The following is a 23,615-nucleotide window of genomic DNA, read 5'->3' as shown; positions in this document are numbered from 1 at the left end:
TGATCTCGGTGATCACATGCACCCGCCTTGAATCGGGAAGACAGGTACACAACAGTCCTCAGAGGGGGTCTCGCTGGCCTTGGGGGGAAGAGAATGGCAGCGAGACAGATGGGGATGAAGGGGAGACAGAAACTTCATAGGACAAACTAAGATAAGCACACAAAGACCGCCCCATGGCTGCATGAAGACAGGAGAACAAAGCAGAGGCCCCACAGCTGTGCCCTAGGGAGGGCGGGAAGGAAAGGGGAGGTGTGCGCACACGCTCTGAGGGGGTCACTTAGAAGAAGAGGAAGCAGGCTACATGCTGGCTTTCTGCTTTGAGACCCTGGGACAAGCTGATAGGGAGGAGCTTTTCTCCCTTCCTCTGGAAAACCATGTGGTTTTCATGGTGAAGATGTCTAGTGAGATTAGTTCTAAGATCACCCACCCCTGGGCATGCACACTGGGGCATTCCTGTAACGTAGGCGTGGCTCGGAAGCCCCGGTCATATTGCCTGCATGTAAATTTGTCAGAAGTTGAATGGAGCACAGAAGCCACAATTACTTCTGCGGTGACTCCCGTGCTGAGACACAAAGATAAGGAGATACGCCTTCTATCCGGACCCTGCGACTAGTCTTGGGAAGAGGTTAGGCAGTGCTTCTCAACTGAGGGCAATTTTGGCTTCCAGGGAGCATTTGGCAACATCTGGAAACACTTTTTATTGTCATGACTAGGTGCTGCTACTGGCTTCGAGAGGGTAGAAGCCAAGCATGCTGCTCAATATCCTCCAGAGCGTAGTCCCTCACAACAAAGAATCATCTGGTCAACAGTGCTGAGGCTGAGAAACTCGGGGCTGGGGGAGAGCAGGGGAGGAAGAGAAGGGACTGCCCCTGCCCCGGACTGTGGCAATGAATGACGTTCAGGTTCTCAAAGACAAAACAAAACTTCAGACTTCCAGGTTTAACTACCAAGAATGAGGTTTTGAATGAGCTTGGCCTCATCTTCTCTCTTGTATTCCAGCATCCCCAGGTACTCCTTGGGTCCTGAAGACAAGTGCACATCATTGGCTGCAGAGAGAGGTAAACAGTCAGCTAAATACACCCAAAAAGTTCCACAAGCTTTATAATGGGACTGCTCTGTATCTTTCCACCCCATTCTCACTGGTTTGCACATGAACTCTTGTGGCTTTCAGCTAAATGAAAACTTTACTGAATCCTGAAGAATGTCTTCTGGTAGTGATTCTTATCTGTGAGGATATCAAGGAGTATGGTTGCTGCTGAACAGCCTGTTATCCTTGAAGGAATCCTTATGAGTGCCTGGTATGTATCCAGCAGAGCGGGGAGATGAGAGCAATCTCAGATGCTGCTCTTGTCTTCAACATGCTGATGCCGCAGTTAAGGAAGCAAGACTTAGAAAACATTTGGTGGGCCAAGTTCCATACTGTGTGATCCTAACGGGACTGTATTAGTTTCTTATGTGCTGAACAAGTTATCACAAATTTAGTGACTTAAAATACCATAATTTTTTAAAATCTTAATAGTTCTGCAGGGCAGAAGACTGAAATGGATCTTACAGGGCTAAAATCAAAGTGTCAGCAGAGCTGTGCTCCTGATGGAGGCTCTAGGGCCTCTCTCTTGCATTTCCAGCTCTAGAAGCTGCCCACATTCCTTGGCTTGTGGCCACATCACTCTGACTTCAGTTTCCATCATCATATCTCCTCCTCTCCCTCTGCTTCCGTTGCTCCATCATCTTCTCTCACACTGGCATCCATGCCTCTCTCTTATAAGGTCTCTTATGATGACATTGGGTCCACCTGGATAATCCAGGATAATCTCCCCATCTCAAGATCCTTAAAAATCCCTGTTGCGATGTAAGGGAACATATTCCCAGGTTCCAGGCATTGGGATGTGGAGATCCTGGGTGGGCCACAGTCTGCCCTCTGTTCCCCAGAGATTCATATCCATTCTGAGAGAAAGAGATGTGACGACAGAAGCAGAGGTTAGAGAGGAAGACTTTGAAGATGCGATGCTACTGAATTTGAAGATGGAGGAAGGGGTCCACAAGCCAAGAAACGCAGGCCGCCTCCAGAAGCTGGGAAAGGTGAGGGAACGGATTCTCCCCCAAAGTGTCCAGAAGGAACACGGCCCTGCTGACATGCTGATTTTAACCCAGTGAAAGCCATTTTGGACTTCTGACCTCTAGGACTGTAAGATAATACATCGGTGTTCCATCAAGCCACTAATTTTATGCAGATGTGTTACAGTAGCCATAAGAAATAAATATAGGGCTTATGACAATTCACACAGAGGTAGGTTAGAACTGTTGAAAAATGCTTCCTGAAGGAGGTATCACTCCAGTCGGGCCAAGAAAAGCGAGCGGGCTCTAGTGGGTGAAAAAGAGTTAACAGAACTCTCTTATTACTGCGTGAAAATTTCTCCTGTGGATTTACTAGCTCTGTTCCCTTGGAGACTGATGGGGGTAGAACGTCCACTGTTTTACTAAGCAACACTATGTATGATAAGAATGACCTCTGACTGGTAGATTGCATCTGGACCAGGGAGAACAATAACTGAAGCAGAGATACCTGATAAGGACCTCACACTTTGGGTATTCTCGAGTGTGATGACTCAGATCTGGGCACGTTCCTTGCAGGGACCCTGGAAGCTAATGCCACTTATGGAGTGTTCAAGAGATATTGGTTTCCTGCCAAGAGCCACATAAATGAGCTTAGCAGCAGATGCTCCAGCCCCAGTTAAGCCTTCAGATGATCACATCCCTGCTGACGACTTGACAGCAACTCAGAGTCAGAAGCACCCAGGTAAGCTGCTCCTGGATTCTTGACCCTCAGGAACTGTGCATTGTTAAGTGTTTGCTGTTTTACGTTGCTAAGTTTTGGGTAATTTGTTGTATGAAAAGAGAACTAACACACAGGAAGGGAAGCTGATGCATTCCAATTTAGACACGCTGAGTTGGAGGTGATGGAAGTCCTTATGTCGAGATGGCAGTTCATTCATTCATTCCAACAATGGGGAATTGGGGGGTTGGGAAGGACAGATATGGCCCCTGCCTCCACAGGCACACCGACATTTATCGTTTATTACTGAATGGGAGAGATCCTCGTTTGGTTTTAGACATTTTACATTTGAGCTGAGAGTTGAATAAAGGAGCTCTTCAAAGAAATGAATATAGAAAAAGGAACGGATAATTGAAGATATAGCCTTAGTGATGAAGGCTGGGAGAAAGGAAGCAATATGGAACAGAAGCGTGAAGAGTGTTAGAAGAGAGAAGTCAGGAAAGTTCAGTGACAGAAGCAGATGAAGGAAAGAAAGGCGAAGAGTCTTTTTCACAGGAGCTCATGAGGACACTCAAAGTGTGAAGTTCAGTCCATGCCCAGGACTACTGTCTGGCTTCTTAAGTTCTCAACTTCTTTCTTCTAATAGAAATGGGGATATTGATCCTATGTAACTGGAAGAGAAAGTGAATTTCAAAGCAGTTAAATTTGAAACTTGCTCATAGTTTCAGTTTTAAAAGGGGAGAGCTAACGGAGGAAGAGTATTAATTATTCATCATAGTCATTTCAGGGTGAGCCTTGCAATGACATGAGCATATCCAGTATTATCTGAGGGGTGGCGAGCTATCTGCCTGCCTCAAAGGATCTTTCCATCAGCCCATCACTGAGCCCTAAACCCTACCAGTTGAGAATCATTCCTTTGGGTTTCAAAGACTTTGAAACACATCAGGAAATAAAACACTTCAACGCATGCTGACCTTAGCTGAAAGCTCAAAGAATAGGGAAGTGAATGTCATTTTTCCTACCTTTTTCAATTGTCTTGGTTAGAGTCCTGACTTGATCTTGTAGCTTTTTAATCACTCTGTCCTTCATGTCTAACTCTTCTTCAAGATCCTACAGAAATCAAAAGAAACAAGGCCATTAGCTTAGAAGCATCTTAATCCACTTTTTGGTAACAGCTTTATTGAGCTATAATTCACATACCATACAATTCACATACAATTTAAAGTGTACAACTCAATGGTTTTTAGTATAGTCAATTGTGCAAAAATCACCATTATTCCAGAACACTTTCATCACACCAAAAAGAAACCTGTAACTTTTAGCCATCATCCCCTGTGCCCCCATTCCCTCCCAGCCCCTGGCAACCACTAATCTACTTTCTGTCTCTATATATCTGCCTATTCTGGACACTCGATATCAATTGAATCATATAATATGTGGCCTTTTGTGTCTGGCTTCTTTCACTTAGCATAATATTTTCAAGGTTCATCCATGCTATAGCATGTATGAGCATGTCATTCTTTTTTGTGGCTGAATAATATCCCATGGTATGGATACACACCACATTTATCTTGATCTACTTTTCCCTTAATAAAGTAATACCCACTGTAGAGAATTTAAAAATATGAATGTGCAAGAACGGGCTCTCTGGATGTGAGAAGATGGAGACAGAGAGACTGTTCTGAGATTTGGGTCCAGCTTTGCCTTTCCTTCCTGATAAGGGGTGGTCTTGCCGATGCTGAATCTAGCTCAAGAACCGGGAGAGTCCTGGATGCCTATAAATATTTCCTATCAAGGGCATAGAGTATTTAGGTTCTTCCTGGCTTCCAAGGGCTTTGACAAAGAAAAGATTCAGTTTTCCCTGATCCAGCAATGCCCACCACGCAGTCACTGCGGCTGTGTGCCCTGTGGGGACTCTTGGGGCTGAGGGAAGTTGTGCAGTCTCTACTCTGTGGTCACCTCTCCCCTGCCACAGTTCTGTGTCCCTGACAAAGCACATTAGGAACTTTATCTGACCTTACGAGTCGGGATGTGGGTACAATTTCTTCCCTCCAATTTGAGTCCATCCTATTATACATCTAATAATAAAAAGTCACTCATCAATCCAGAACCTGGTAGAAACCACTGTTCACATTTTGATTTATTTCATTCTTCTCTTTTTTTCTAATATGGCACATACACATTTATAAAATTGGGGTCTTACTGTATGTAAAGTTTTAAATCCTATATTTTTCTCTAATTATATTGCAGACATTTCCCCATGTCACTGATAATATATCCAAACAATCATTTTAATGGCTAAGTCATATGACGTACGATAATTTAACCTCCCTAATTTTGTTGGACATCCATTTTGTTTCCTTGGGTTTTTTTGCTATGATTAATAACATTATGATCAACACTCTGAACAAAAACCTTTGTCCACATATCTGATTACTTACTTAGGATAGAATCTTAGAAGTTGCATTACTGAGCCAAAGGGAATGCGCTTCCAAAGGTTCCTGATATATTTGCCTCCAAATCACCCCTGAGAAAGTTTGTACCAATTTACATTCCCAGAAACCATGTATGACAGCGCCCACTTCAAAACATTCTCACCAGCACCATAAGATCTCTATTATTTGAGAGGCAAAAATAATACCTAGTTTTAATTTTGAATTTCTTTGATAAATGGTGAGATGACCACCAAATTTTTTTAATTTCTTTTTTTATTAACAATTTTGACTCAAAGTAGGTTTAATAGTGTCCCCTCAAAATTCACGTCCACTTAGAACCCTAGAATGTGACCATATTTGGGTCTCTGCAGTTATAATTAAACTAAGGATCAATATGAGATCATACTGGATCAGGGTGGGTCCTAAATCTAATGAGACTGTCCTTTTAACAGAAGAGGACACACAGAGACACACAGAGAGAAGCCCATATGAAGACACAGGCAGAGATCAGAGTAAGGCTGTCACAAACCAAGAAATGCCAGAAGCTGGAAGAGGCAAGGAAGGATTCTCCTCCAGAGACTCTAGAGGAGTGCGGCCCTGCCAGCACCTTGAATTTGGACTTTGACCTCTACAACTGTGAGAGAACAAATGTCTGTTGTTTCAGGTCACCCAGTTTATGGCAATTTGTTATGGTAGCTCTAGGAAACTAATGCAGTTAAGTCTCATTCATGGGCAAAAACCACCAGCTCCTATATAGAAATTCTGTTGCTGCACGTTCATCTGTAACTCTGAGGCTACTCATTGGCTCAGGGATAGATGTTGGAATAAACACGTAGATATGACTGTTCCCCAGCTCAGTGCTCTGTGGAAGAAGCAGGCCTGTCCTGTCCCTGCCTGGGAACAGAGCCACACACAGGGGGGGCTCCTGAGGAGGGGCCCTCACTGCTCCCGGAGCATCATAAACAAACTCACACAAATCCTACACAACTCAGGGACTGACACATACACAGAGCCACACGCTCACAGCTAGGGAAGGAGGGTTCACACCCGACAAGATGCACAACACACACAAGACCCCCCCACAAACCTTTCCCTTACCACTGGCCCCGGCGGAGACCCAAGGGACACACACGCAGGCACAGCTGCAGAAGGCAGGACAGCATCTCGCACACGCTCAGCAAGCTGTTGCTTATCTGGTGTGATCTGAGGAGTCTGTGCTCTGAGAAAGTTATATCCCCCTCCAAAAAAGATGGTCATCATCTAGGTGCCCCTGACTGGAATTCGCTACTTCCTATTAAATGTTAAACTCCCTGGATCCTCTTTTTAGATATAATTATGCTTCAAAGTTAAATTCTGACACTGCAAAATATGATTTTACCCCCCAATCAGAATCCCAAGAACATTCTTCACAGAAATTGAACAAACAATCCTAAAATTCATATGGAGCAACAAAAGACCGCGAATTGCTAAAGCAATCCTGAGCAAAAACAAAGCCGGTGGAATCACAATCCCCGATTTCAAAACATACTACAAAGCTACAGTGATCAAAACAGCATGGTACTGGTACAAAAACAGGTGCACAGATCAATGGAACAGAATTGAAAGCCCAGAGATAAAACCACACATCTATGGACAGCTAATCTTCGACAAAGGAGCAGAGGGCCTACAATGGAGAAAAGAAAGTCTCTTCAACAAATGGTGCTGGGAAAACTGGACAGCCACATGCAAAAGATTGAAAATTGACCATTCTTTTTCACCACACACCAAAATAAACTCAAAATGGATCAAAGACCTAAAGATTAGGCCTGAGACAATAAGTCTTTTGGAAGAGAATATAGGCAGTACACTCTTTGACATCAGTTTCAAAAGAATCTTTTCGGACACTGTAACTCCTCAGTTGAGGGAAACAATAGAAAGAATAAACAAATGGGACTTCATCAGACTAAAGAGCTTCTTCAAGGCAAGGGAAAACAGGATTGAAACAAAAAAACAGCTCACTAATTGGGAAAAAATATTTACAAGCCACTTATCTGACAAAGGGTTAATCTCCATAATATACAAAGAACTCACACTGATCAGCAACAAAAAAACAAACAACCTGATCAAAAAATGGGCAGAGGACATGAACAGACATTTCTCAAAAGAAGATATGAATATGGCCAATAGACACATGAAAAGATGTTCATCATCGCTAATCATCAGGGAAATGCAAATCAAAACTACACTAAGATATCACCTTACACCCGTTAGATTGGCAAAAACATCCAAAACCAAGAGTGACAAATGTTGGAGAGGATGTGGAGAAAAAGGAACCCTCATACACTGTTGGTGGGAATGCAAACTGGTACAGCCACTATGGAAAACAGTATGGAGATTTCTCAAAAAGTTAAAAATAGAAATACCCTATGACCCAGCCATCCCATTACTGGGTATCTATCCTAAGAACCTGAAATCAGAAATCTCAAGAGTCCGTTGCACCCCTATGTTCATCGCAGCATTATTTACAATAGCCAAGACGTGGAACCAGCCTACATGCCCAGAAACTGATGATTGGGTAAAGAAGATGTGGTATATATACACAATGGAATACTACTCAGCCATAAAAAAAGACAAAATTGGCCCATTCACAACAACGTGGATGGACCTCGAGGGTATTATGTTAAGCGAAATAAGCCAGTCAGAGAAAGACGAACTCTATATGACTCCACTCATAGGTGGAAGTTAGTATATTGATAAGGAGATCTGATCGGTGGTTACCAGGGAAAAGGGGGGGTGGGGGGAGGGCACAGAGGGGGAAGTGGTGTACCCACAACATGACTAACAAAAATGTACAACTGAAATCTCACAAGGTTGTAATCTATCATAACATTAATAAAAAAAAAAATGATTTTACCCTATCATGGTTCTCCTGCGAGATAGGAAATGGGGGGCTTTGACAATGGGGTGCAGGGCCTGTGGCCCGTGGACATGTCCAGGCTGACCACTGCCCTGGTGAGCCCTTCCCCGGTCACGGTCTTGAAGGCCGCCAAGTGAGGAAGGGGCCTGAGAGTGTTCGACTCCCAGGAAAGCGCCCATCTGTGATTTCAGGGCTTCTCAGTCTTGTGGTTTTCACACACCAGTAAAATTTCAAAAGAATTGCTGGGAACTGACACAGAGCTGCCGAACTTCATTTTGACAAGGGCTTTTTGTTTTTTGAGGAAGATTAGCTCTGAGCTAACATCTGCTGCCAATCCTCCTCTTTTTGCTGAGGAAGACTGGCCCTGAGCTAACATCCGTGCCCATCTTCCTCTAGTGTATACGTGGGACGCCTACCACAGCATGGCTTTTGCCAAGCAGTGCCATGTCTGCACCTGGGACTCGAACGGGCAAACCCCAGGCTGCAGAAGTGGAATGTGCGACCTTAACCGCTGGGCCACCGGGGCGGGACCCTTGACAAGGGCATTTTTGATGAAGACTTTAACAATTAAAAGTTTGTCATCTATTATCATGATCATTTCACAGAAGAACATTTTGACTCTTAAAAACTGCAGGCAGGGCCTACCCTCAGAAGCAAGCACGGGCCTCTCATGGGGTAAGTTTTGCTCAGAAAAGTTCACATATCAGCTGTCATCCTCAGCGTGCTGCAGACCAGGGCATCCTCATCTCAGATGGGTGTAGTCCATCGGACAGTCTCAGGACCACTGCACCTCTGTCCCCCCTTCCCTTATCAGGCCCTTCCCTGTGCGGCCTGTGTAAGTCCCCCAGACTCCCCTGCAGTGGGCTGTAACCTCAGAGGCCGCTTCTCTTTTGAGATAAGGAAACAGCTCTGATGAAAGGTGGCTTTGAGTCCACAGCTGTTCACTGTATGCTTCAGGGGGCATGTGCCCCGTGCACTGGCGTCCGCATACAGGCAGTATTTATCGACAAGTTAGCAAACTCCTCACCCTGTTTTCTATAGCGAGACGAGATGCTTCCTGCTGGAAACTACTCTTGACCTCATTTTCAGTTTCAAATTGTTTCTTCAAGTGTTCGCCAGCCTCCTGCATTTCTTGAATCTTACCCATCAGCTTCTCTTTCTCTTTGGTGTGTATTTCATTTTGGGCTTCTATGGTCCTGCAAAAAGGACAGAGGAAATTTTGGTGTCAGTTTAACCTTCGTGGAGAAGTCACTCATTGTCACAGCAAGCACTGATATTCCCAAAGATGGAAAAATACTTTGGCCAATTTATGTGTAAAGTAAATAGTACGTGCATAGGGCAGTCCTTGAAGGCGGGGAGAGGCCAGGGTTGGCTGGGCATAAAATTGGCCATAGACAGCCCAGTCTCCTTAACCTGAGAAGAGATTCTCGCCCCCATCCCGACTAAACCCCTTGAAAGCTCCCATGGGGCATCCACACTCACTCACACCCTGATGACCAAGAGCCTGATGATTACTTCCTTTGTAAATGGCCTGGGGACCAGACACTCAAAAAGCCAGGGATCAGAGAGAGGAGCAGAGGGAGTCCATCAAGAGTGTTCCAATATGCTGTCGTACCACTTTCCTACTGTTTTGGGTCCTCATTTCGTCCCAATCCTACCAATGAAGTCATGTGACTAAAAATGCTCTCTGGGATGTAGGGTGTCCATTTATTGTTCTTAAAATTAAGTATCTCAATTCACTGGCAGAAAAACAGGACATTTCTCTGACAAGGCTCTGCCAGGGCACCAGGCCCTCTGCTGGTCAGGATATAAATTTGGGGGGATTATCAATGAAGATTCTCTATCAGCATGGATGTTCGGCCTCCCCTAAATGGTCGGCTAAGAGAAAATCTGTTTTCTCTCACACAATCTTATGGATTTTTCGAACAATCCATGCACATGGTATAACATCCTAAGGGTACAAAAGGGTATAAATACAGTGAAAGTAAGTCTCCTCCAACCCCGGGCACCAGCCACTCACTCACCCTCCCCATAGGCAACCAATGTTTTATTTGTGTTGTTTTTTGTACATTCTCCCACACAGGCTCACACATGTGTGTGTGCGTGCGTGCACACACCTGCACATGTGCTCATGTATTTCTTCATATTTGAATGCAAATATATTACACACCTTAATTAGCACGTTGCTTTTTTGGCTTAATAACATATCCTGGTATCTCAACTTCAGAAAAGAAAAGCAGGACATGAACATGAACTTGAGGTACATACACATTAACACTTACTTTCTCTGAGTTCCCTCCTCTTCTCGATTGCGATTCAACTGATTAGTCAACTCTTCTAGTTTTCCTATAATGAGAAGAACTGTCAGTACTTTGGGGGCCACATCACTGCATCCTGGTTGTGTTTGGTTGATTTTCAGTTATCAGGGGTCCTAAGCTGTATCCAGCTAGAGATTAGGTTTTGTTTGGTCTAAACAATGTTTAAAATTTCTTTAAGCTGTTATTTAAAAATTGTGGTACTGCATATAAAAATCTGTGTTTCTGGCTTTTCTTTAAAAATAGGAATATCGAGCAACACTGGGGCCCGTATTCCTGCTTGGCTACAACCAGCAGAGCTTGGAGGCAGGTGGGCCCTTTAAATGCCCATGCACCTTCCTGTATCCTCCACCCAGCACACTTCTCACATTTACGCCACCTGCCTGGCCCCACAGAGAATCAGAGTTTGAGACCCCTGGGTACGATGACTTTTCTGTCATTTCCTGAATACCAGAAACCGTTTTCTAAAAGTAGGTTCTTGTGGGTTCCAGTTACCTTTCATGTTTTCAGTTTGTTCATTCAGGCGAATTTCAAGATCTTGCTTCTGCTTCTCCAGTTCTGAAATTTGCTGTTTAAAGTCTGGGATCATCTTCACGAAAGAATTAGAAATATTAGAATATAAAATACTTTCACCTGCAAATTTTAAAATCTCAGAGCTACTCAGAAGCAAACTAAACTGTCTAGGACCTTAACTCCATGGAGCATACGTCTGGTACAGCTGTGTCAGAGGGCCAGCCAGGACATTAGACTGGACTGGCGTTCTGTTTTCTTTATCTGAAGACCTAAAGTCACAAGAAACACCGGCATGCTCAGAGGGAGTGGTTCTCACACAGCTACAACTCCCCACATCACCGAGGTCTCCTGGAGAGAAGGAAGTGCACTGTCTGGGAGGGCATATGGGAATTCTAGGCTGAGTTGAGGGAGGGGTGATGTGAGGAAATGGCAGCCAGCCTCTTTGGTCCAGGCCCAGAGGCGTTATCTCGTCATGTAAGAACAGGAAAATCATCTTGAAGGGGCCCCACTGCGCCCTTTGAATTCCAGGCTGCACACTGCTCTGTTAGCGGAGGTCGGGAATCATCCAGTATGCTTCACAATCCTTTGTCCTTGTCTATCTGTGTACTTCTTTAAATGTCTAGCACCTCCACTCTCAGTCAGGTAAAGAGTTTTCCTGTTGTCCAAGTTTATAAAAACACCCATGCCTCTGAAGTTCAGATGAAGAACACTTGTTTGATTGTGCCATTGGCTCTCACTGCAAATTCCTCATTCAAGTTTCACCCAAGGAATAAACAATGTCGTGGAGGTCCTTACCTACCGTTCCACATGTCCGCTGTGCCCAGAGTCACGTCTCCCCACTTGTTGACACAGCCCTGAAATTTCCTAACATTCTCAGGTTAGGCAGAGGAGGAAGAGACAGTCAAGAAGCTGAGAAGAGGTAGCCAGTGAGGTGGGTTGAGAAACCGTGGAGAGCATGGTGCCCTGGAAGCCCAGGGAACAGTAGGGAGGCAGAGGGAGTGATTAATGTCATCAAATGCTGCCAAGAGTCTAAGATGAGGGTGAAAAGGAACCCTTTGTGATCAGCCCTGTGTAGGGGGATTCAGTCAGTGGGAGGGGCACATAACAGAACGGGCTGGCTGTTAAATGGGAGGTGAGTGGAGAAATCACAGTTGGATGGCCATTGGGAAGTCTGGCTAACTCCCCCAAAGAAATGGGGTAGTGGCTGCAGGGGATGTGGTGTTAAGGGATGTTTTATGAGTAAGGAGATTCCTAAAGCATTTCTCCATGCCAGTGGGCATGAGTAAGAAGAAAGGCTGAGACAAATGTGGCAGGAAAGAAGAGACACCACGGAAGAGCAAAGTTCTTGGAAAGGTGAGATGAGGAGCACAGGTCGAGCAACTGACCTGAACCCACACCCCTCTCAAGAGTTCTCCTGTTACCTTAATGTTCTTTGTCACTTTCCAAGGGGTTAGGGCTAGATTTAAAACACATAGATTTAAAAACATACACACTCACACACATACAAATAACAGAATCCGGACCCATTCTATGGTAAACACACTCTCAAATCAAAGTGCTCTCCAACCTAGGGTAATTTTACAGTTTTATCTTCTGACCCAGTTACCTCACTCCTGGAAAATCTAATTCTGATCCATCGTTTTACTGCTAAGAAACTGAATTTCACTCCACTAACGAATAACATCTCTAGAATAATGGCCACAACCAGGCCCGTGGCTGCGAGCATACCATGTTTTCTGACGTTAGCCTCGTAACTTCATGACGGATACTTTCGTTGATGTCATTCTCTTCTCTAAACAATTTCTGCAGGTGGTTGATTTCTTGACTTAGATGCACCACCTTGAAGTTCAAAGCTTCAATTTCCTTTTCATAGCAATCCTTCTGGGACTGGAAATGACTCTCCAAAACGCTGTAGAGGAGGGTGAAGAAACTGACCACCTGGTCTTTATTCTGCTGTGCTGATGGCTGTGCGTCCATGCGCGGCAGTTATGAAAACCCACAATTACAGTCAGGCGCTAGGTACACATAGTTACAGGCTATGGAATTAGGAACATACAATTATAAAATCCTTCCAGGGGGCTGGCCCCGTGGCCGAGTGGTTAAGTTCACAAGCTCCGCTTCAGCAGCCCAGGGTTTCGCCAGTTCGAATCCTGGGCGCAGACGTGGCACTGCTCATCAAGCCACACTGAGGTGGCATCCCATATGCCACAACTAGAAGGAACCACAGCTAAAAATACATAACTATGTACCAGGGGACTTTGGGAGAAAAAGGAAAAATAAAATCTTAAAAAAAAAAAATCCTTCCAGCTAGTTAGGAAGCATTACCTGGTGCTAACATGGAGTTAATGATGAGAAATTTTATTTTAGACATTATTAAAATTACATTTTTACTCTAATAATTTAAAAGTATGTTCTGTAGGATGCAACAAGATATACGTCGTTATATATTCATCAAACCCCATCAAATGTATAATACCAAGAGTGAACCCCACTGTAAACTACTGACTCTGGGTGGTGACGATTTGTCAGTGTAGGTTCATCAGTTGTAACAAATGTACCACTCTGACGGGGGATACTGATAATGGCTGTGTGTGCGAGGGGCGGGGGTAGGAGATATATGAGAAATCTCTGTGCCTTCTGCTCAGTTTTGCTGTGAACCTAAACCTGCTCTAAAAAATAAAGTTTATTAATGTAAAAAAAAAAGGTAGCAAGCTCCTTAAATTTAAACATATCTATCTACCTATACCAACACTGGCTAACTTATGTGATATAATCAGTTTTCACTGTACATGTTATGGGTTTTATTATTCAGCAGTTTATCCCATAAAGAGATTGTTCTTCATTACTAAGATAATCACTTAATTCTTGCAGAAATATTTCCAGTGATTAGATTATTCTATTGTAAGGAAGTTACCTTGTGTACTGAATCAATGTAAGATAAACTTTTGACTCTCTAACAGTCTATCTCTGAAAAATCAAAAAGAACCCTGAGGGCCATTTCTCACCGTGTTGCTTTCTTTAGTCCTTCATAAGCAAACCAGAGTTCTCCGTCCTCATTTAAATGTTCCAAATCTTCCACAGAGAGCCTGGAAAACAAGGAGGATGAGAAAACCCACCATCTCTCTCAGGTGTTACATGTTTCTAAATGTTTGGTAATGCAAAAGTGATTACCTGCTTCTTACGTCTTCAATGTCATAGCTATCAAGAAGTTGTTTGGTGATCTCAGACATCTTTTCTAAGAGGAAAAGGCAGAGCTGGTTTAAATTACATTTTTGCCTGATTTCTCTCCTTCCATTCCCTTTTTAGGGCCTAGTTTTCTGGCTTTACAAAGAATCTCCAGCTAACCGTCTCATCAGCTAACTAACTTACCAGCTGTTCAACCCATCAGCTATTCAACTAACCAACCTGCCAGCTATGAAGCCGACCAGCTACTTAACTTACCATATATTCAACCAATCAGGTGACTAACCAGCCCCATCCCAGTCAAAGGACACATTTCCTCAGAGGTGACATCTATGACAAATTCAGTCTGCACCCAGGGGCTCAGTGACTCATTTTCGTTACCTCTCATTTCCCGTTTCTGTGACTGCACATGTTTTTCCACGTCTATCTTCTGTGTCTGAAGCAGCTCTATCTCCTTTTCAAACTCAGAGATTGTCTGTTTCACAGCAATGACCATACCAGGTGAAGAAAAAACAGCTATTATGCTTTACAGCAGACAAAGGGAATATTACTACAGTATTGAGTATCTGTGCAAGGCGTCCTCCCTGTGGTTTCCTGGTTAAAATCTTGTTAAACCATTGCTGCCCATACAGCGTGGCCTTGAAGCATGTTGAACTGCTCCAAGTATTGTTAGTTATTCCCAGATCTACTTGGTTGTACCCATAGAATGAGTTTCCCTACCATATAAAGGGAAAAAATAATTACTTACTACAAGCTTGGGGCGGGGTGGGGAGGAAGGAGAGCTGAAAGAAGTAAAATTTCCATACATTCTTTCACTGTGTGACCTCTCGGACGCAAGGATGTGGACAAGGCTGCCCCCTTCGGAAACACAGGCTCGGGCTCCCCTAGGACTAGAGGTGGTGCAGCAGCAGGGCCAGGGGCAGCCAGGAGGTCGGGAGTTGGCGGTGGGGGCAAGACTGGGGTCCACGGAGGGGCAGCTCTGGGGGTGGGGAAGAGGCTGTATTCTGCCTTAATTTACCTTGTGAGCTCAGCTTGAGTAAGGGTCACAGGTTTGTGTTTTTGTAGCTGCAGGAGACAGGCAGAGGTGAACAACCCCCCTTGATATTTTCTCGGTTAGTCTAAGTGTTTAAGGGCTACAGCTCCTCTTTCCATAGCGGGTGAGAAGGAAGATCAAATCGACATTCACTGATCGCTTTACATACACAACCTAATCCTTATATCAGGCCCATGAGGTGAGCAGAGAGATCTTCTATAGATTGGAAAACTGAAGCTGGTTAGGTTAAACGGCCTGTTCAGCGGCACGTGGCATCCTGATGGGGGCCCCCAACTAGCCAATCCGAAAGCCCTGCCCTTTGTGAGGTTTCAATCAACACACTAAGTCATGTGTGTATTTGCTTACAGACTAATTATAATATGTATAATGTTATAATGCATAACATATATAATTTATAACGTGTTATGTGTAACATGTATGACGTGTTATAATGTGCAACATGTTCAACATGTTATGTGTAACATGTTATAACATGTACCATGTATAACTTGATGATGATGCATTTATTTTCCTTGAAAATCAGAATAATCTCCTTAACATACCACGTTGGAGTGTTTGGACCACAGTTTCAGCTACCAAAGAGGAAGTGAGTGACAAATACCAGTGCCTTATTCCAAGTGCCGCCATAGGATTTCCCGAGATACAGACTGTGGCCAGATGACAGGACTCCCACAGACTGACACGGTCTTGTGTGACTGCTAAGAATGAAGCAGTCACAGGAATATGTGCTCCTTCCTGATCCCACAGTCCAATCTCCTACTTTTAAATAATAGGAAACCAGGGCCCAGACAATAGGGACAGCTCTGCTGTGACGTGCAAATGTGACCCAGAGTGATTCCTAAAGCTCTTCTAATCCACACATGGCCCTTCCATGACAATTACAGAGAATATCTGCATAATCTTAATAAATATTCTACTAACACATGTTTCACATATTTAGCGGAAGCTTGAAAGCTTTCCGATCTTACACTGAAATGTTTTGCATTTAAGAACACAGGGACACGCAGGTTTGTTCTTCTAGTGGAGAGGGAATTCAATAAGGCTTGATTTTCCCAGCATGCATCATTGTTTTTGTGGATTTTCTGGCAAACATTTAAAATGGAAGGTTCTGATAATAAGGTAATTTAATTTTGAAACAGGTGTTTCTGGATATATAACAACATGATGGATAGTATAACAAGGGCTCACATCAATTTAGAATGCAATTTGGAAGTATTCTCTAGATCAACATATTTGAATAACTTTATGTAAATATAACTTCAAAAAAGTTAGAAAGCTGACTTTTAAAATATGAAAAACAATTATTGTGAGGTCAAAGGCAGCTTGGGGGTGTACACTTGGGAGAACTGAAGGAATCAGGGTCCTTTCGACTTTGGCCTTTACACAGATGCTTTTAGGTGTCTGATCCTGTGGGAACGTGAAACTGCTCGCTCCATGCAGGTCAGATGACTTAGCCAAAGAGCACCTGGAAAAGTAAGAAGCGGCTTCTACCTTCGCCTGCTTCCTCAGTTGGGCCACTTCTCCTCTTAAGCCATCGGCGGTGATGCACTCTTCCTCCAGTTGATGCTGCAGCTGCATTTTCTCATCTTTGAGAGCTTTAATTTCTTCTTTCAAAGACCAGATCTGCTTCTCATAGTCTTGTGCTTTCAGTTCAAAACTTTTTTCAAGAAGTCTAGGCAGCAAAAGAGAAAAAAACAATTAAGAATTGTCTCTAAAGTCTTTATTCTGAATTAGACCAATACATCATTTTGAAAATAACAAGAGGAGACTCAGAAAGGAGGAGACAAGTCAATTAGCATCGATTGTGACAGTTCCAATAGACAACAGCCTTATTTTGAGCTGTCTGTTTCCTGTCCCCTTGGGTTAAAGAAGCTTCTTACACCTTCTGATCTGAGAAGTGTGGTTATACAACAGTCACGCACAGGAAATACAAGATAGGGAGGCTGAACTTAAAGACTCAGTGGTAGTTGGGGGTACTATATTCTCGAAGCCTCACTGGTTCTATGTGGTAGGGGACCACTTCCCTCAGCCACCACTGGGAGGGGCCACTTCCCTCAGCAAAGACCTTGGCCCATTCTGCCAAGTCTTGGCCCCTGCCCAGTCCCAAGGATCCTTGAGGGGTTTGGGTTGTTCCTAAACAAGTTACCACAGCCATTTAATATGTCAAAGGATCCAGCCCTTCAAATATACTGGAATAAACTAAAGTAAATCCAGGTGCCCAGAAGTCCATGGAAACCCAATTTCCGTGAGAGAGTTGCTCAATTAAATATGGGGTGATTGACCAAGAAAATAACCAAAGAGAGATACATGACCTAGACCAGCCCAACACAGCCACAGGGGCCCATTCAGAACTGATGCAGTCCTAGAGGCTCCCTGAGTTTATTAAATCATCATTCTACTTGCTGGGCTGTCAACTTGGTTCATTTTACGACTTGCTTTTACAGCACAAAGGGAAAAACCCCAAGGAAGAGAGTTACATTCCCAATAGATTTTTGTTTCATTTCCTTTTATAGACATTAACTAAGTTTTTAACTTTGCTTTCAGGTTTTTCAAAAAAAACCACAGTGCTCCTAAGCGCCCAATAAAAAATACCTTTGAAGAAGCAAACTGCAACGAGAAGTCTCACATGAAAAGACTGTTAGACTCGCAGCCTAAACGGGTCAGGAGAGCACCGACAGACTGCAGGCATCTTTGTGCCTCTTGAGGGTCGTGACGGAGGCCAAGCCTTCCCCAGTCAGCCGAATGGGGACCAGCCGAGCTACAGGAGAGTGCTGATGAGGACAGCAAGGAGCTCAAAGTGACTTGGCTCAGCCTGGCTCTCTAAGTCCCCTGCTCGAAATGATGACTCCCTAGTGGCCCCAGGACAGGGTGAGGTGCGAAGACCTGAGCTCCTCTCCCAGAGTTAAGAGTTCATTGAAAAATTGATTATTCAAGGTAAAGTGTCAAATACCTGTATTGTAAAACTGATGTAGGCTCATCAAACACTTCATGTATGTGTGAACTCCTGGAGCTCTTCAGCGACACTCCCTCCCCTAACTGTCTGGCATCTGGCCTCCTCACCAGACCCAAGCTTTCCTGCTAACTAACTGCACAGGGCAGCCGTAGGTCCTGCCACCCCAGGCAGCCCTGAGCCCTCCAGCCCCCAACAGAGATATGCCAAGAATGTTCCATCTCCCCAACACCCCACCACGCATCCCTCCTTTGAGATCTAAAAGCCTTTGAGTTGACGCCTTAAGAGAAGGGAGCGAGACTGGAGTCGTTGGAGATTAGCAAAGGGTTTGATACTGAGATAGGAAAGATGGGGCCGGTACAGTACAAGGTCATGGGGACCCGCCTTCACCTTTGTGAGGAGGGTTACATCCCGTATTTTCTGGGGCGAGAGATAAGTTAACAGACACAACAGGTGGGGAAGGGAGGGCGGTTTATTTCCTAAGCAATAATCTTACTTCCTTGGAATTAATGGAAGTTGAAAGGGGTGACAGCCTCTAAATTTTTCATTGTCTTAGCAATAAAGGGAAAGCAAGCCATTCCCAGGAGTCCGCTGCCCACAAGTGCAGAAGCTGTGCAGCGTCTGAGAGGTGCACTGTGGGACCTCGCTCTCACCACTCTCGACGTCTCTCACTTCCCCGAAATACTCACGCCCGCTCTCCTGTACCTGTGCTCTGCTACCTGCAAGCCGAGAAGCAAACAGAAGACAGCAGAGAGAGGAGGAAGCAGGAGCTTTAAGGCAAACTAGATGTCATACCTTCTTTGTTCTTGTTCTTTCTGCACATCATCAAAGAGCTGCTTGGTGAGGTCATCCATCTTTTCTGTGAAAAGAGAAGGCTTTTTGAAATATGTCCGCACACCAACGCCTTGACTGTTTCATGTCAAGTTTAAGAAACTGAGACTGTAAGAACAATCACAGGATATTTACTACCAATAGGACTTAAGATGAGATTGTCATTTTTAAAAATTAGAAATATGGATAAGGGGGAGTTCAAAATAATAATTCTCACAAATATGTCATATTGGAATCTATGAAGAGTTTCATTTATAGCACTTTCATTGGTCTGAATGTCATTTGTTTGATTAAAATGGACATATTGACTTTGAGACAAAACATTATTATTAGAACAGAAACCCTTTGGGAGAAACATGATCATTTATGATTTGGTTTCTCAATCTCGGCACTATTGACACTTCAGGCTGGATGCTTCTTTGCTGCAGAGCGGGGCCATCCCGTGCACGGTAGGATGCTGAGCAGCATGCCTGGCTTCCACCTGCCAGAAGCCAGCAGCACCTCTGCTCCAGCTGTGACAACCAAAAGTGTCTCCCGACATTACCAAATGTCCCCTGAAGGGAGAGCGGAACAAATGCACCTTGGTTGAGAACCACTCATTCACGATAACCAAAAAAATGATAAAGTGTCTGCCTTCATGTGGGGAAGAGGAAGTATAAAAGAGCCACTGTTGCGTTTAAATACAAGAGTCTCTACTACAACCCGTAGGGTAAAGGGGCACCGGACAACTAGGGAACAGTCCCCGGGGCTCTGGCCAGTCTGTGCTATGACAGTCCCACACTCCCACCATGTCCACACACAAACGGTGCAGCCCATCACAGCCCGACATCCCTCTCTGTACTGAGCTGACACCCATCCTCGAGTTCTCTCTCATTTCTGAGTCCTGCCCAAGAGGGGAGCCCAGGGATGAGGAGACAATAGCAATCCTCCCAATTACCTGGTTAAAATTTTAAAAAGCCAACCGTAATAGTTTGTCCAAAGTAGCATCAAATGTCCCTGGATCAAAATGATTGCTTTAGAACATCATGAGTTAGCCAGGAAATACTCGGGAAAATGCTTAAGCTTTCATTTAGAGGCCAACATATTTGACATAATTTCCATTTTCAATTCGCTCACATTAACTGGCTTCAGTTCTGGCGCATACCATCTCGGGCCATTTGCAAAGGGGCTACAGAGGCTGCCCAAATACGACTTTCTTCCTAAGGGCAGCAGGACGGTGTCTGAGCTGGAATCTCAAAAAGGGGAAGCGACACATGATAACATCCCTTAGTCACAGGTCACAGGGTAAACGAACGTTGGTGCTTCTCACAAAACATGGTTTGCCGTGTGTAGGGAGACCCGCAGGATAAGCAGTTCATCAACACTGGGTTTGAAAGTTTTCAGGCACTTTTTAGGAGGAGGTATAAAATTATCCACCCAAATATGTCGATGCTGTCAAATATATAATTTTCACGACACACTTGTGGGAATTTAAATTTTCTTGTGGGAAATTCCACTCGAAGTTAGAAAACACAACAAATTCCCAAGAGGAGGGTACTGTAATAGAAAAGCTGGAGGAAAGGCCTTCTCTAACTCGGGTGTGAGGTTTACTCACAGACCTCTGACCTCCCTCTGTTCATCAATGCTCATACCATCAGTCCTTAGAGACAGGCTGGAGGGCACGCAGGATCTGGAGCAGGAGGTCATGCCCGTCCTTGGCATCATCTGAACGGCCTCTCCTACTCTGTTGGCCAGGACTCGGGATGTTTACTTCATCCTGCCCACATGTGCTTCTCCCACACTCTCACATGAACCCCAGGGCTCCTGTGCCCCTCTGGATCCTGGTGTATCCACCACTCACTGGGCCTAAGGCATGTGCTGGATGCCCAGGCCTGAACCCTCCTGCTCCAGCTGCCTCCACGTCGGAGCTTAAGGCAAAGATCCCTGGACAAGATAGATAATCGAGTGTGGTGATTTAAACTCTCTGGTCAGGAACCACCAGGCTCATGGTCCTGTTGGAATGATTTATACCAAGTTCTTGCGATTAGAATTTGAGCTGAAAAGTTAAGGACGGACAGAGCTAGGCTCAGGGTAGCTGCCCAAAGCCCTAAATGAAAGTGATACCACTGGTTGCAGGGGTCTGCCTCTGACAGCCTGCGGGTGACGTGGCTCAAGCGCTAAGGAGGGCCCTTCGTCCAGGGCCAGGGCAGTGACAGAGGATGTGGGTACCACTTAGACCAAGTAACTTAGACAGATGTCAAATTTGACCACAAATCCTTGGCAAGCAACAAACGACTCCAACATTACCCTAACTGTGGATCGGGATCGGCACAAAGTTAAAAAACAAAAAAACAAAAAAACACAGATGTCTGAACCACCCCTGCCACCACCACCCACAGACACACCCATGCACACACACAGACACACGCCCCCATTTCCTGATGGAAAAGCTCCAGGCTGATGGCCTAACCACCTGTGCTTTGCAAATGGCCCAGGAGGTCCTGAGTCAGGGATTGCTGTGCAGTCTGACAAAAGATGGAAATAAAACAGATGAACCTAAAGGATAAAGTTACCGCAATTAAAATATAGTTATTCTCTGTGGAGCAAAAATTCTCTCCTTACACTAAGTATACACCAGACTCCTGATTCGGCCTAACCCTCGGTTCATACCCAGTAGTTTTCCCCGAGGGACTGGACAAGGGAACTTATGAATGTATGTATCAGGCCACCCTGGGCCTTACCTTTCAACTCTTCTGTCTTCTCTTGGAGCTTCAGCTGTATTTGCTCTTTTTGTATTTCCAGTTCTGAATTATGCTTCTGAAGCTTTGCCAATTTCTAGCAAAGGGAAGATAACAAAAAGCTTTTTGAAAACCTCACTTCAAGTTTTGCCATCAGTGCCTCTCTTGGGGAACTTTTTCCCGGTCACCACTCCTGTCCACAGATAACAACAGGTACCAGCCCACTGCAAGATGCTGCACTCAGTTTCACATGCGAGGGCTCCACACGACTTCAAGGAGACACTCGTGCCCAACCGGGCCCAGCAATGGTTAAAATCAAGGAGAAAGATTCAAAGCCAAGGTCTCCTCAAAGTCAAGGAAACTCCTCTATCCTTTTCTTGAGCTTCTTGATAACCAGGGTATTTGTATATTTAATATGATATAAATAATATATGATATAGAGTGGATTCGCACTTTGAGAGTGTTATCAATCAGGAAGGATGTGTGACCACGACAGAAGTTCTAGATTCTCTTGGTAAAGTGCTTGCTGGCAGCTGGAGGCCCCTTGGTGCTGATGGTTAGTGACTGGCAGGGTGGGCAACGCCAGCAGCTGTGTGGGTGCAGCTGGGCACTGGGCGATGTTGAGGGCAGAGGGATGCCCCGGGGCTTCAGACCACCACAACTCTGGGTGCTGTAGGACTTTGGAAAGTGCAGGAGAATGGATGGTAATAAAGTCCACCACCTCAGAAAACACTAGCTCACGCTTATGCCGGGCTCTATGATAGGCATTTGGTTAAATTACCTCATCTGACAATTTTAACATCACAACAACTCTATCAGTCCCTTTTTGTTATTCCCATTTTATATAGGATGGAACTAAAGTTCAGAGAGGGTAAGGGACTTGCCTAAGGCTGCCCAGCCAGGCAGTAGCAAAGACAAGATTTGAACCCGGGACATCTGATTTCTATGTCTACTGCTCTTTCTCCTACACCACAGAGATGAAAACCTGCCCCAAGCTTTGCACTACTGTTCTGGGGAAGACGTTTCAGGGCACACACCAGATGGACAAGCGATAGGGGACCAAGTCATCCTGGAAGAGAGGGAAGCATTCAACCAGGGCTCCTTCTCATGCCTTTCATCACTTGACAAAAGTTGAAAAGAAGAGGAAACCTTATGTTGCGCTTCTTGTAGCATGAGCCTCCGCCTCTTCCCCCAGACTCTACACCTCTGATCTCCCCTCCCCTAAAAGGCAGGCTCCCTCTGGTAATGGAAGCCAATAGCAAAATGTGATGTGCTCTGCAGAAATCCGCTGTGTGGGAAAATGCTGCACTGCGATCTCTTCCACGGACAGACTCACGACACATTTCCAGGGTCACCACCAACACAGACCTCTTCCATGGCAGCCTTGTATCTCTTCCCCTTCTCCTCATAATTGTGCCTGTGGGTAGCTGCTCTGTCCAGTTCTGATTCCAGTTTCTGAATCTTCTCCACATCACTGGCCCGAAGAGCAGCCAGGCTGGTCAGCTTCTCCACCAGCCCATGGTTCTCTTTGTGCTAGAGAAAAGAAACAGCAGATGCTTAGGGGTTTATCCAAAATAAAGATGCTGTTCCATTTGTGTCTCACAACCTTTAACATGGCATCTAAATCTATCAGAGGTTTATGTACACTGATCACATTTCTCATTACGATGGCAGGTACCAGCATCTTCATCCCAGTGAAAATAGCAAGGAAGATCTACCTGGTCAGGCAAATGTCTTCCTGAGCTGGTGGCTGTTTTATAGTAGGAACAGTCCAATCCTGGAGCTCCAAGACAACCCTAGAGTTGCAGGCTGAACTGCGTCCTGCACTGCCCACCCCCAAATTCACGTCTTGAAGTCCTAATACTCAGTACCTTGGGACATGACTGCATTTGGAGTTAGGGTCTTTAAAAAGCAATCAAGGTAAAATGAGGTGAGCCCTAATCCAGTT

General features: G+C 44.7%; 1 protein-coding gene across 1 annotated transcript in view; it reads right to left on the bottom strand.

The window, feature by feature from the left end:
- MYO5C (myosin VC) overlaps positions 1-23,615 on the bottom strand; it is a 92,526-nt gene that overhangs the window by 16,472 nt on the left and 52,439 nt on the right. The window contains exons 22-34 of the mRNA XM_014850527.3: positions 23,036-23,200; positions 21,671-21,764; positions 18,915-18,978; positions 16,661-16,841; positions 14,497-14,590; positions 14,104-14,167; positions 13,938-14,018; positions 12,661-12,841; positions 10,915-11,008; positions 10,387-10,450; positions 9,132-9,300; positions 3,796-3,883; positions 948-1,046 (exon numbers count right to left, since the gene is read on the bottom strand). Coding sequence (XP_014706013.3) covers positions 948-1,046; positions 3,796-3,883; positions 9,132-9,300; positions 10,387-10,450; positions 10,915-11,008; positions 12,661-12,841; positions 13,938-14,018; positions 14,104-14,167; positions 14,497-14,590; positions 16,661-16,841; positions 18,915-18,978; positions 21,671-21,764; positions 23,036-23,200 — 1,438 coding nt within the window. The remainder of the gene's footprint in view (positions 1-947; positions 1,047-3,795; positions 3,884-9,131; positions 9,301-10,386; positions 10,451-10,914; positions 11,009-12,660; positions 12,842-13,937; positions 14,019-14,103; positions 14,168-14,496; positions 14,591-16,660; positions 16,842-18,914; positions 18,979-21,670; positions 21,765-23,035; positions 23,201-23,615) is intronic.

Source organism: Equus asinus, chromosome 2 (assembly GCF_041296235.1).
Source record: "Equus asinus isolate D_3611 breed Donkey chromosome 2, EquAss-T2T_v2, whole genome shotgun sequence".
NCBI lineage: Eukaryota > Metazoa > Chordata > Mammalia > Perissodactyla > Equidae > Equus > Equus asinus.
The sequence above is the reverse complement of the archived record's forward strand: the minus strand, read 5'-3'. Positions and strand labels throughout refer to the sequence as shown.